Source organism: Falco naumanni, chromosome W (genome assembly GCF_017639655.2).
Source record: "Falco naumanni isolate bFalNau1 chromosome W, bFalNau1.pat, whole genome shotgun sequence".
Classification (NCBI taxonomy): Eukaryota; Metazoa; Chordata; class Aves; order Falconiformes; family Falconidae; genus Falco; species Falco naumanni.
Genome location: NC_054079.1, coordinates 12,003,624 through 12,018,349, shown reverse-complemented (window position 1 = coordinate 12,018,349; position 14,726 = coordinate 12,003,624). Strand labels below are relative to the sequence as shown.

At 46.1% G+C, this 14,726-nt stretch overlaps 1 protein-coding gene across 11 annotated transcripts in view; it reads left to right on the top strand.

Moving 5' to 3' along the window:
• The window catches only part of LOC121080478 (CUGBP Elav-like family member 4), an 817,088-nt gene extending 802,815 nt beyond the window's left edge, over window positions 1-14,273 (top strand). For all 11 annotated transcript variants that reach the window (XM_040578501.1, XM_040578511.1, XM_040578506.1 and 8 more), the window contains one exon: window positions 14,146-14,273. In XM_040578501.1, coding sequence (XP_040434435.1) covers window positions 14,146-14,273 — 128 coding nt within the window. The remainder of the gene's footprint in view (window positions 1-14,145) is intronic.
• The last annotated feature ends 453 nt before the right edge of the window (window positions 14,274-14,726 follow it).

Sequence of the window (14,726 nt, the reverse complement as noted above, 5' to 3'; positions counted from 1 at the left end):
TTGCTTGCATCAAGCTGCGTCCCGTCTCTTCATTCGCCGCAAATTGGTGACCCCGACGTGATGCGTTTAAGGATCTGACGTGAAGGGCTCTCGAATCGCCTGTCTGAGCGACATGCAGCGAATCCCACAGAACTTTGAATGATCTGCTGAAAGGAAGCAGGAGCCGGCAGAAATCCCTCCGGAGTTGAGAGGTGAGCTGTGGGAAATCCGTAATGGGGAATCAGGCTTCGTCCCCAGAAAGAGACGTATATGGACTCATGAAGGGTCTTCTAGTCAGATCAGGGAGTCCGTGCCTCAGTCTCCTCAAATGGTGACCCCTATGGTGGTGTTCCGAAGCCTTGGAAGAATAAGGACGGAAAAAAAGACAGCTCGTGGAAGAGGGCTGCGTTCCGGAGGAGACGGCTTGGCTGAACTTGCTGTCTGGACCAGGCGGACAACCTAAACCCCGAGGATAACACCTGTATTCATCGAGACAGGTGAGCAGCCAAGAAACTTTAGAGACTTTGAAAGAATGAAAGTGTGTACAGACAGCAGCCAATTGTATGATGCTGCCGCGGAGGGGAACTCCGTGTCGGGAATGCATTTAGCATCTTGGTGGCAAATTCTGACTACTCTTTGCCAAGTGTGGACTAATTCTACTAACGGTGCTAAACCAGAGGAAGCTGTAAATTCCACCGACAGCACGACTCTTCTCAAGACACAGTCAGTGATGGCGATTCTGTCCACACCTCCTCTGCCCCCAAAGCTTCTGTCACTGATTGCAGCGACCCTCACAACACAGGAGCAAGCACGGGAACAGGACAACTCGGACAATGATTCCATTGACACTGATAAACCTTTTGATCCAGGTCCTATAGATCTGGAAAAGGAGCTAGACCTTTCCCCCACCCCCTTGTCTCTCCTGATGCATTGATTGTATTTTTGGGGAGGGTGAAAGGGGGTCTGAGGGATTGGTGGCAGGAATGCAAGTGGGAAACACTTAAGTGATGGGATTTGGGAGTCGCTATGGCATGTTCAGTATTTTGTCAGACAAATTAACCTGCAGAGTGGCAGCCTGTGCAATACGAGGCTGTTAAAGGGTTAAGCAAAGCAGTGCGGGAAGGGAGGATTCATAATACATCTGCTATGTCCCTTCTTGAAGTGATGACAGAGCTTTATACACTCACACTGCATGATTGGAAGTTATGGCTTTGTATGGTACTAACTGATACAGTATATGATGTGGTTATTTGATTTTTGTGAGCTATGTGTAGTGGCCTTGATTGAAAACCTTAATCTGGGAATTGCTGTTAACTATGAGCAGTTGGCTGGAGAAAATTAATTGTGCCGATTCTGTGACTCAGGCAAGGTATCCCAGAGACAACTGTTTGCAAATGAATGAGATGGCTATTAAGGCAGTCAGGATGCGGGAGTCTTGCCACAGTCTTGCAGGGTCCTAGAGAGTCACTAACTTTAATACTAACTTGATTGATTGGCTTCAGAATATTTTGCAACAAGTCGAACATCAGGAAGCTCAAGGGATGCTTTTAAAACAACTAGCTGTGATAATGCCAATGAAAATTGTAAATGGGCAACTTTCACAATCGCAACCCCAACATGTGTCAAATGATTGTAACGCAGAACTCACAGCAGACTGTAATTCTCAGGCTGAGTTCTGGAATGCAGCATAACAGATTTTTGCTTCTCTAATCTCTTCTGTAAGAATAGTACACGCTTTTAACTTCCTTAGTAAATTAGGCTACTAGCTTGCTAAACAAAGTAATACTACAAATACTGTTCTTTTTTTTTCTGGCTTATTAACAGATGTTGATTCTGTCCATCATATGTTGCTACAGAACCGAGTTGCTATTGATTTTTATTATTAGCACAGGGACACAAGTATGAAGACTTTGATAGGATGTGTTACGTGAATCTGAGTGACCACTGTGAATTAATTTACAAAAGTATACAAAACTCAAAAGCCTTAAAACAAAGATCTGCAACAGAGCCAGGGGCGGGATGCCTTTGGTCTCTTCTCACGGCTGGGAAACTTTGGGCCATGACTCAAAAGTATTACAGGATTTATTATAATTACCTTTAACCACCTTATTGATGTTTGCCTTATGTCTCCCATGCTTTTTTTTTCTGTATCCAGTGTTTAGTTGATTGTAACATAAAGCAGGTCATGGTCACCCAGCTACACACAACCTTTGCCTCCTTGCAACTAACAAGCAAAAAAGGGGAGGATAGAGAATGTCTGAAGAGATATACAGGAGAGGAAACTGGAGAATATTTGACCTAACAAGAGATGAGAGAACAGCTAGGTATTGTGAAGGAGAACAGGAAAGATGAACATGGTTATCTAGTGTTTCATAGGTGTCTGCACGCTTGTAGAGATATATAGCTATGTAACTGCATGAATGATTTCTGCCCTGAGCCTGGTGGAGCATACAGCTGCGGTTTGTGTCCGGGCTCAGAGATGTAAATAGGGGCTTCTTTGTTATGGTAAAAGTTTTTCTCTTTGCATAAAAAAGAGAGGGAATGAAGGGAATGACCCCAGAGGTATGTTCAGAGAAGGCATGCTATGTTTCGAACTTTTTGACTGAACCAGTTCTTGTTTGGTGTGCCCTTCCACCTATGTATAATGTTAATCCAAAAAAAGATGATATTGAATGTCGATAATTGTCTTTCTGTAGATGCTAATGTAGTAGGAGGCTATGATGGGAACGTGTCGCAGCGGTTCTTCTCTTATCCGGAGTAACAGCAGGGAAAGTATTAAAGAGTTAAATCACCTTGTTTGGTAGGCAGTTAAGAATGCGAGTCAAAATTGCCACTGCTTTTTGTTGTTGGTTCAGGGACATGGCTGTGAGGATTTTGATGGTATGTGCTGCGTGGATTTTAGGCGCCCCATTGCAGCAACATGTTATCAAAATCTGAGAAAATTTCAGCCTTTTTGGCATTCATTCAATCAATTGGCAGTATTGTTTGTTTGCTATTACCTTGGTTGCTGTCATGTTTGCAAGGGCCCTGCAGAACATGGCAAACCTGGTACTAGCTGTTCAAAAACAAAAAAGGGAAAATTGTAAAATTGTACGGAACAGAGACAGTGGGTTATTTTGACATTGATAATATGCCTCAGTTGTTTTTTTTTATTTGTTCTATTACTTATACCTTGTTTTTACTCGTTCGGTTTCAAAGGTTCTTTTTGTGCAACAGGAAGGGGGAGATGCAGGAGCGGTCTGCAAACTGGGACCATGCGCGGCAATCAGTTAGCTGAGGGGAATTTGCTCGAGCTTGTCTAGACAACAATTAACATGATGAGGCATGTTTGCAGAGCACAGGGGGGCGGGGGACGGATGGCGCCAAGGATGGCACCAAGGAAAGATAACACCTTGTTGTTAATTGATGGTAGTTAACCACCAATCAGGGATTGCCTAGTATGCAAGGCTTAGCTTCAAGAACCAATCTGTTTAAAACGCGCAGCTTCTGAAAGTGTATAAAACCTCGTGCTTCTGTACAATAAATTGACATTTGCTTGCATCAAGCTGCGTCCCGTCTCTTCATTCGCCGCAGTCAACGCGTTAGCGGAGAGTGTGAGAAACTCATTTTTAAAAGGGTGACGACAGTCGGGTAAAGACGTGAGGTACAAAACGTTAAGAAGAAGAGAAGGGGGGAGGGGGGATTTGTAGAGGTGTTAGCAGGCTGTGTGAAAAACTCTTTAATAAAAAGGTGACGATGGTCAGGTAAAGGGTTGAGGTACGAAACGTTAAGACGAAGAAAACTGGGAGGGGGATTTGTATAGGCGTTAGTGGGCTCTGTAAGAAACACATTTGTAAAAAGGTTGTGACGGTCGGGTAAAGACGTGAGATACAAAACGTTAAGACGAAGAAAACGCGGGTGGGAAGGGATTTGTCGAAGCGTTAGCGGATGGTGTGAGAAACTCATTTTTAAAAGGGTTGCGACGGTCAGGTAAAGGCGTGAAGTACGAAATGTTAAGGCGAAGAAAAAAGAGGGGGGGAATTTGGCGAGGAATTAGCGGACAGTGTGAGAAACTCATTTTTAAAAGGGTGACGACAGTCGGGTAAAGATGTGAGGTACTAAACGTTAAGAAGAAGAAAACGGGGGGGGGGGATTTGATGAGGCGTTAGTGGGCTGTGTGAGAAACTCATTTGTAAAAAGGTTGCGATGATCGGGTGAAGATGTGAGGTCCGAAACGTAAGATGAAGAAAACAGCGTAGTCGGCAAATTTTTAGAGGTGTTAGTGGACTGTGTGGAAAAACTCATTTCCGATAAGGTGACGACAGTCGGGTAAAGTCGTGAGGTACGAAACGTGAAGAGGAATTAAAAAGAGGAGGGGGATTTGTAGAGGCGTTAGCGTACTTTCTGGAGAAAGTCATTTATAAAAAGTTACAACGGTCGAGTAACGACGTGAGATACAAAACCTTAAGATGAAGAAAAAAGAGTGGGGGGATTTGTCGAGGCGTTAGCGGACTGTGTAGAGAAACTCATTTGTAAAAAGGTTGCGATGGTCAGGTAACGACATGAGGTACAAAACGTTAAGACGAAGAAAACGGGGTGGGTTGGGATTTGTAGAGGCGTTAGCGGGCTGTGTGAAAAAGTCATTTGTAAAAAGGTTGCATTGGGCGGGTAAAGACGTGAGGTACGAAACGTTAAGACGAAGAAAACGGGGGGGAGGGTTTAGAGGCGTTTAGCAGACTGTGTGGAAAAAGTCATTTGCAAATAGGTAGTGATGGTTGGGTAAAGGGGTGAGGTACGAAATGTTAAGATGAAGAAAACAGCGGGGGGGGGGGTGGGATTTGTAGAGGCGTTAGCGGGCTGTGTGAGAAACTCATTTGCAAAAAGGTTGCAACGGTTGGGTAAAGGGGTGACGTGCGAAACGTTAAGACAAAGAAAATGGAGGGGGGGGATTTGTAGAGGCGTTAGCGGGCTGTGTGAAAAAGTCATTTGTAAAAAGGTTACGACGGTTGGGTAAAGACATGAGGTACAAAACCTTAAGATGAAGAAAACGGGGGGGGGTTGGGATTTGTCGAGGCGTTAGCGGGTGTGTGGAAAAACTCATATGTAAAATGGTGACAGCGGTCGGGTAAAGTCGTGAGGTACGAAACGTTAAGACGAAGAAAAAGGAGGGGGGAGATTTGTAGAGGCGTTAGCGTACTTTCTGGAGAAAGTCATTTATAAAAAGTTACAACGGTCGAGTAACGACGTGAGATACAAAACCTTAAGACGAAGAAAAAAGAGTGGGGGGATTTGTCGAGGCGTTAGCGGACTGTGCTAGAAACTCATTTGTAAAAAGGTTGCGACAGTCAGGTAAAGACGTGAGGTACAATTCGTTAAGACGAAGAACACGGGGGGGGGGGGATTGGCAGAGGCGTTAGCGGGCTGTATGAAAAAGTCATTTGTAAAAAGGTTACGATGGTCGGGTAAAGACGTGAGGTACGAAACGTTAAGACGAAGAAAACTGGAGCGAAGGATTTGTAGAGGCGTTAGTGGACTGTGTGAAAAAGTCTTTTTTAAAATGGTTTTGACGGTCGAGTAAAGACGTGAGGTACGAAACGTTAAGACGAATAAAATGGGGGGGGGGGATTTTTAGAGGCGTTAGCGGACTGTGTGGAAAAACTCATTTGTAAAAAGGTTTCGACGGTCGGGTAAAGGGGTGAGGTACGAAACATTAATATGAAGAAAACGGGGGGGAGGGTTTAGAGGCGTTCAGCAGACTGTGTGGAAAAAGTCATTTTCAAATAGGTTGTGACGGTTGGGTAAAGGGGTGAGGTACAAAATGTTAAGATGAAGAAAACGGCGGTGGGGGTGGGATTTGTAGAGGCGTTAGCGGGCTGTGTGAGAAACTCATTTGCAAAAAGGTTGCAACGGTTTGGTAAAGGGGTGACGTGCGAAACGTTAAGACGAAGAAAATGGAGGGGGGGGATTTGTAGAGGCGTTAGCGGGCTGTGTGAAAAAGTCATTTGTAAAAAGGTTACGACGGTTGGGTAAAGACATGAGGTACAAAACCTTAAGACGAAGAAAACGGGGGGGGGTTGGGATTTGTCGAGGCGTTAGCGGGTGTGTGGAAAAACTCATTTGTAAAAAGGTTACGATGGTCGTGTAAAGACGTGAGGTGCGAAACGTTAAAACAAAGAAAACGGGGGGGGGGCAGGATTCGTAGAGGCATTAGTGGATTGTGTTAGAAGCTCATTTGTAAAAAGGTGACGAAGGTCAGGTAAAGACGTGAGGTATGAAACGTTATGACGAAGAAACAGGGGGGGGATTTCTAGAGGCGTTAGTGGGCTGTGCTAGAAACTCATTTGTAAAAAGGTTACGATGGTTGGGTAAAGACCAGGGGAATCGGGGGTGGGGGAGGTGGTTGTAGAGGCAGTCGGTCGGCAGATGGGTTGGGAAACCTATCTTACTATTTTGTAGGAAAGGGTATGATGGTCGGGTAAAGACCAGGGCAAACGAAGTGGGGGGGTTTGTAGAGGCGGGCGGTTGGTGGACACGGGTGGGGAAACCTACCTTACTTTTTTGTAGGAAAGGGTACAACGGTTGGGTAAAGATCAGGGGAAACAGGGGAGGGGTTTGTAGAGGCAGGTGGTTGGCGGATATGGGTGGGGAAACCTACCTTTCATTTTTGTAGGAAAGGGTACGATGGTCGGGTAAAGAGCAGAGGAAATGGGGGGGGGGGGTGTATTGGCGGGCGGTTGCAGACATAAGTGGGGAAACCTACCTTACTTTTTTGTAGGAAAGGGTACGATGGTCAGGTAAAGACCAGGGGAAACCAGGGGGGGTTTGTAGAGGCGGGACGTTAGCGGATATGGGTGGAGAAACCTACCTTACTTTTCTGTTGGAAAGGGTATAACAGTTGGCTAAAGACCTAAGGAAATAAGGGGGTGGGGGTGGGGGTGGTTTATAGAGGCGGGCGGTTGGCGAGATGGGTGGGGAAATCTTACTTTTTTGTGAAAAGATTATGACGGTCGGGTAAAGACCGAGGGGTTTACGAAATGTTAAGATGACGGGAAGTGGGGGGGATTTGTAGAGGCGGGAGGTTGGCGGGCTGGGTGGGAAAACCTAATTTGTTGAAACGGTTAGGGTGGTCGGGTGAAAAACCAGCGCGGGGTGGTGGTATGGTGCGTTCAGAGGAAGGAGAAAGGGGGGATAGGTAGAGGCGGGCGGTGAGTGGGCTGTATGGGAAACCTTACTTGTTGAAAAGGTTATGATGGTCGGGTGAAAAACCGTGGTGGGGGGTACGGAGTGTTAAGAAGAAGGAGAAAGGGGGGATGGGTAGAGGCGGGCGGCAATCGGGCTGTGTGGGAAACCTTATTTGTTGAAACGGTTATGGCGGTAGGGTGAAAAACTGTGGGGGGTGTACGGAGTGTTAAGAAGAAGGAGAAAGCGGGGATGGGGAGAGGCAGGCGGCGAGCGGGCTGTGTGGGAAACCTTATTTGTTGAAACGGTTATGGTGGTCGGGTGAAAAACCGGAGGGGAGGGGGCAGTGAGCGGGCTGTGTGGGAAACCTTATTTGTTGAAACGGTTGTGGTGGTCGGGTGAAAAAACGGAGGGGAGGGGGTGCAGTGAGCGGGCTGTGTGGGAAAACTTATTTGTTGAAATGATTATGGACGTCATGTGAAAAACTGGAGGGGGGGGGTTACGGCGCGTTCAGAAGAAGGAGAAAGGGGGGATGGGTAGAGGCGGGCAGCAAGCGGGCTGTGTGGGAAACCTTATTTGTTGAAACAGTTATGGAGGTCGGGTGAAAAACCGTGGGGGGTGTACAAAGTGTTAAGAAGAAGGAGAAAGGGGGGATGGGTAGAGGCGGGCGGCGAGCGGGCTGTGTGGGAAACCTTTTTTGTTGAAACGATTATGGTGGTCAGATGAAAAAACGGAGGGGGGTGGTACGGCGCATTCAGAAGAAGGGGAAAGGGGGAATGGGTAGAGGCGGGCAGCGAGCGGGCTGTATGGGAAACCTTACTTGTTGAAAAGGTTATGGAGGTCGGGTGAAAAACCGTAGGGGGTGGGGTACGGAGTGTTAAGAAGAAGGAGAAAGGGGGGATGGGTAGAGGCAGGCGGCGAGCGGGCTGTGTGGGAAACATTATTTGTTGAAACGGTTATGGTGTTCGGGTGAAAAACCATGTGGGGGGGTACGGATGATTAAGAAGAAGGAGAAAGGGGGGATGGGAATTGGCAGGCGGCGAGCAGGCTGTGTGGGAAACCTTACTTGTTGAAACAGTTATGGTGGTCGGTTTAAAAATTTTGGGGAGGTTCAGAGTGTTAGAAGTAGGAGAAAGGGGGGATGGGTAGAGGCGGGCGGCGAGCGGGCTGTGTGGGAAACCTTATTTTTTCAAATGGTTATGGTGGTTGGGTGAAAAACTGGGGGGGGGTTACAGAGTGTTAAGAAGAGGGTGGAAGGTGGGATGGGTAGAGGCGGGCAGCGAGCGGGCTGTGTGGGAAACCTTATTTGTTGAAACGGTTATGGTGTTCGGGTGAAAAACTGGGGGGGGGGGGTACGGAGTGTCAAGAAGAAGGAGAAAGGGGGGATGGGTAGAGGCGGGCAGCGAGCGGACTGTGCGGGAAAAATTTACTCGTGGAACGGTTATGGTGGTTGGGTGAATAACCGTGGGGGGTATGAAGTGTCCAGAAGAAGGAGAAAGGGGGGATTGGTAGAGGCGGGCAGCGAGTGGACTGTGTGGGAAAAATTTACTTGTGGAACGGTTATGGTGGTTAGGTGAAACACCGTGGGGGGGTTGGTTGATGTAGATAAGGTGCAGCTGTTGCTGGTTCTGTTAAGTGGTTGAAAGCCAATGAAGAGAGAGCAGCCAGGGAAGAAGGGGTGGGGAGGGGAAATGAGGAGAAGGCAGCAGAGGGACTGGTATGAAGAGTGTGTTGGTATGAGATGGTAAATGACATTGTTGCAGCTTGATAGTCTGGAGAGTGTTGCAACATAGGAGTTTTCAAGTCCTCTTGCTTTTGAGCACTCCTTGCTGAAGTGGGAGGCTAGGTGTTGCTGAGCCAGGATTCAGAGATAAAGCTTGACAACAACAGAGTCATTGTTAAGCAGGTATTGTTTATTTGTGGCACTGGGTGCATAGGGAATCGCTCCTTCTAGTATGCACACTCCAGATCTGATTCTCACTAATTTTATGCTACAAATTAATACATATGCATAATATTTCTCATAAAAATAATATGTATTTAACTATTTCCCAAAACATTTTACATATTTTTCTGCCTCCATACATAGCAGTTGATTTCTGCTGTCTTAAAACTTATTATCCTATTGTTCTGACACACACCATCCTCTTCCTTTTAGTCAAGGAAAACATATCTTCCTCTGTAACGCTCATTTATCACTGTCCAAGGTTATTTATGACATACGCCTATGGTTCTACACCCCTTTATCTAAAATCCCAGACCACAAATACATAGCAACTAAGTATCTTCCCTACATCCTACAGACATTAGTAAACCCCTGCCAACTCACTAGAGTTGGCCAATCTCTTGTTCATTTAACCCTTATATATCAGTATATATGAGTAAACATATCTGACATTTTCCTTTAGCACAGAAGAGCCCACAGCCAAACTATTAAATTTTCTTACTTCCCAAAATATCATAACCACATCCAAACAAACTACTGAAAACAGACTCTGTCCTGTGCTAATACTCATACTTTGTCCAATAATTGTTTGGAGTTTAGCACAAATCAAAACTATGTCAAGGACCTTTCTAAAAATTCAGTGGTAGAGATGACTGGGTTTCATATTTTCTGAACTTCCCTGGCACAGTTTTTGTATACTGTTATAGATGTAGCTGATGTGTCTTGGACAGGGTCATTAGCAATCCAGAGGTGATTTAAAAAAGAACTGGATTTCACTACATCCTATATTCAAAATGTGAGATAGCTAGACAGCAAATTTCAAGTTGAAGCTCAAATAATGCATTTCCAAGGGACCTTCTAGCAGTATTTTAAAGACTGAATCAACTCAGGTGAAATTAGGACGTATTTAGCTTGTTCTTTTGCTGAGACCAAATCATAGGGGACAGTGGTGGATATTGCCTACCTTGACCTCAGTAAGGCTTTTGACGCTGCCTCCCATTACATCTGCATATGTAAGCTCAAAAAGAGTGGGTTAGATGAGTGGACAGCGAGGTGGATTGAGAACTGGCTGAATGGCAGAGCTCAGAGGGTTGTGAGCAGCAGTGCAGAGTCTAGCTAGAGGACTGTAACTAGTGGCGCTCCCCCAGGGGTCAGTACTGGGTCCAGTCCTGTTCAACTTATTAATCAGTGACCTGGATGAAGGGACAGAGCGTACCCTCAGTAATTTTGCTGATGATACAAAGCTGGGAGGAGCAGTTGATACACCAGAAGGCTGTGCTGCCATCCAGCGAGACCTGGACAGGCTGGAGAGTTGGGCAAAGAGGAACCTCATGAAGTTCAACAAAGGCAAGTGTAAGATCCTGCACCTGGAGAGGAACAACCCCACGCAACAGTACAGGCTGGGGGTTGACCTGCTGGAAAACAGTTCTGTGGAGAAGGACCTGGGAGTGCTGGTGGACAGCAAGTTGCCCGTCAATCAGCTGTGTGCCCTTGTGGCCAAGAAGGCCAATGGGATGCTGGGGTGCATTAGGAGGAGCATGGCCAGTAGGCTGAGGGAGGTGATCTTCCCCCTCTACTCTGCCCTGGTGAGGCCACACCTGGAGTGCTGTGTCCAGTTCTGGGCTTCCCAGTTCAAGAGAGACAGGGAGCTACTGGAGAGGGTCCAGCAGAGGGCTACAAAGAGGATGAGGGGACTGGTGCATCTGCCTTATGAGGAAAGGCTGAGAGAGCTGGGCCTGTTTAGCCTGGAGAAGAGAAGACTGAGAGGGGATCTTATCAATGTCTACAAATATCTAAAGGGTGAGTGTCAAGAGGATGGGGCCAGGCTCTTTTCAGTAGTGCCCAGGGACAAGACAAGGGTCAATGGGCACAAACTGCAACACAAGAAGTTCCATCTGAATATGAGGAAAAACTTCTTTACTTTGAGGGTGACAGAGCACTGGGACAGGCTGACCAGAGAGGTTGTGGAGTCTCCTTCTCTGGAGATATTTAAAACCTGCCTGGACACAACTCTGTGCAACCTGCTCTAGGTGAACCTCTTTAGCAGGGGGTTGGACTAGATGATCTCCAGAGGTCCCCTCCAACCCCAACCATTCTATGATTCTGTGACCTTGTTCACTGATAGATTATTCAATCAGTCAAATGTAAACTGGGAACATTACCAGGTGCTTACTGGCTAATAAGTGATTACAAAAACAAATCCATTGTCATTTAATAATACCTTAGCTCATTACTCAACTCTCCAGTATTCTGTCTAGAGAGTGATAAGTGTTTGTCATGGTTTAACTCCAGCTGGCAACCAAGCACCCTGCAGCCACTTGCTCACTCCCCCCCCCCCCCCCCCCCCCCCCCCCGAGGGATGGGGAGGAGAATTGGAAAAGGAATGTAAAAGTCAAGGGTTGAGATAACAAATTAATAGGTAAAGCAGCAAAAGCTGCGCACACAAGCAAAGTAAAACAAGGAATTCATTCACCACTTCCCATGGGCAGGCAGGTGTTCAGCCATCCCCAGGAAAGCAGGGCTCCATCATGCGTAACGGTTACTCGGGAAGACAAATGCCATAATGTTGGATGTCCCTCCCTTCCTTCTTCTTCCCTCAGTTTATATACTCAGCATGACATCATATGGTATGGAATACCTCTTTGGCTAGTTCAAGTCACCTGTCCTGGCTGTGTCCCCTCCCAATTTCCTTTGCCCCTCCAGCCCTCTCGCTGGCAGGGCCCAAGAAACTGAAAAGTCGTTGACTTAATATAAATGTCACCCAGCAACAACTAAAAAACATCAGTGTGCTATCAACATTGTTCTCACACCAAATCCAAAACACAGCACTGTACTAACTACTAAGAAAAATAACTCTATCCCAGCTGAAACCAGGACAGTGTTGTGAGGCTGGAGCAACGCTTTTGCTCACATCTTCAGAGCTGCAGTTTTGGTACCTCCTCATTTAGGTGGTTGTGAGGAAAACTGCATGGAGAACCTGTGACTTGGAGCCTCAGCTTCAGGATGGGAGGCCTAAGAGGGATGCCTGTTTATTCCATTGGCCTTCTTAAAACCATGTCTGCCACACTCAGTAAACCTGTTGTCTCACTTTGAGACTAAGATCATGTTTTATGACCTCTCATAAACACTGTGTTATTAGCCAAAGACAGGTAGTACAGCTTTATCGCAAGAGTGAGGAGGTGGTTTTTTGCATATATATGTGTGTATGCATGCATATATCTTTTTCAAATGCAAGCAACTGTCATCTGTGAGACTTATGTAGAGAGCTTTATGGCAAGTGCTGGAGGCCACGATGCCTGTGAAGGACCTTGAAGGCTGAATGCCCAGAAAGTAACATAAGGTTGGCTGAACGCCCGGAAGAGAATCGGGATATGAAGCAAGGCTGGAGCGGATGTGTGATGCCATGTCGGTGGCTGGCTGAGAACATGAAACACAAAGAGATAAGAAGGAAGAGAGAAAAAAAAATGCAAGAAGTTCAGTGTGGTTTTAGCTTAGTAATTAACCAATGAAATATAGCTAAGAAGCATGTGAACAGTATTGATTAACCAATGATATTTTAGTATGGTGCGCGTGAACAGCGAATGAGGATATATAAGTGTGGGGTTTTGACTAATAAAGGGTCTTCTGGTCGGATTCAGGAGTTTGTGTCTTCATCTCCTCCGACTTACTTTCAAGGAGTAACCAGAAAAGGGAGGAGGTGCTGCTGAATGCAATCACAGTACAGCCCAAGGCTGTAAGCCATGTCTGGTACTGTTGTCAGGAGCAGGTGTATACCTAGCAGTAAATGCTCAACATTATCTTTTTGAGGAGCTCACAAACTGTCTCTTCATTTCAGCCTGTCTATTGAAAGACACTGGGTTCCTAGGGTTGATTTGTGCTGCCAGAGCTTTGCAGAGGTGGCAAAACAGATGGCTTTGGAGTGCAGGCTAGTCCAGGCTAGTCTTACCCAGGGTTTGTGCTCAGAAGTGTTGTTGGCACACAGGAACATTTCTGGCAAAGGTAGCAGAGGAAATTCTTGTTTAATGTGATGGCCCTCTGCCTCACTAATGTCTCAGACCCATGGTCACTACAACTACTGTCATATATAGTCTGGGTAAATGGGGCCTCTTCCTGGATCTAACATTAAAAAAAAGAAGAAAAATAAACCCACACCAAAAAAAAACTTTCCAAAGTTGAATGCGTTAGATGCATTTCATCCTGCATGGTTCTGATTTATCTTGGCTCTTCTGATCCCCAGAGAGCAAGTCTTCCATTGAGACAAAGAATGTAATTTCAGGTGGCCTTTAGATACGATATTCAGTCACTATGGGTGTTTCTATTGATGGATGTGCTCCATGGCTGACTGGATGATTTTCTGGCAAGGTATGAAGCTACTTATGGAAACCATATTAGGAAAGCAGCAGTGTTCATCTTTCTCAACTGCAGAGTCAACATAAATACTGCAGAAATTTCCGGTTAATAAAGCTCCTTATATTGCTTAATTGGCCAAAAGTCAAACTATTCATGCCAATGAATACCATAATGGAGAACTTATTAAATTTTCATTTTACTTATATTGCCATACTAAGGAAGTAGCAATAGGTATATCAGCTTCTCTTCATTGAGAATATTGGAAGGCAAAGGAAATGTTATCTTGCTCAGTGAAGGAGGGTCTAAAGATTTACCTCAGTCATGATGGAGGGAAAAAGATCAAGACAGAGTGCTTTGAGACCATGCATCACATCACATCTGCTGACACTCAGTTAAAAGGTGACCCAAATCTTGTGTGTGCTGGTACTATGGTACCAGCTATTGGATCTCTGTATTTCACATAGTCTTGCTTGCAAACTGTCACTCAGATGAGGTGCTGTGTCCTGGGACACCCATCTGTAACAACCCTTCCTATCCTTTGTCCCCCTTTGGCAACCATCCTTTCCTCTCTTTCCTGCCCAGCCACCCTTCTACCTGCTCCCTCCCACCACCCTCACCCCCTTCCCCATATTCATTCTCAGTGGTCTTTGTATGCATATGCCTTGGCCCCCTTCAGCTCATTAAGCTCCCTGCCTTGCCTCATGTTTTGACAGGTTTTGTGAGTTTTGACAATCCTGCCAGTGCCCAAGCTGCTATCCAGGCTATGAATGGCTTCCAGATTGGCATGAAGAGGCTGAAGGTGCAGCTGAAGAGGCCAAAGGATGCCAATCGTCCCTATTGACGAGTTGTGGGAACCACTGGATACAAAGCACTAGCACAGGTAACTTCATGGTGAAGGGGGTGCCAGCTATGGTTGTAGCCTCTCTTTGTGTTGTAGATGCTCAAAAAGATTCAAGTCTGTGACTCTCTAGCTTCTGCCTTTTTCACTCTGGCTAGAGTTACCCTGCACAGAAATGCACCCACACATAAACCAGAAACAGTTTGTATGTGTCTCTTTAGAAAAAGAGGTAGAAGGATGCTTAACAAGGGATGAGCCAGGTTTCCCACCCCAGGGGCATCCTGCATCTCTAGAAAGTCTTCCTGGCCACTAAAGGAGACCCAGCAGCTGTCCTAATTCCCCTTGCTCAGCCAAAGAGAGAGAAGAAAAACTACAATTAAGAGATGGGACTGGGCTGCAGTTTAATTCCATGTGACTGGGATAGTGTTTGTCTCAATAGCTCTCTGTTGCAAGTGT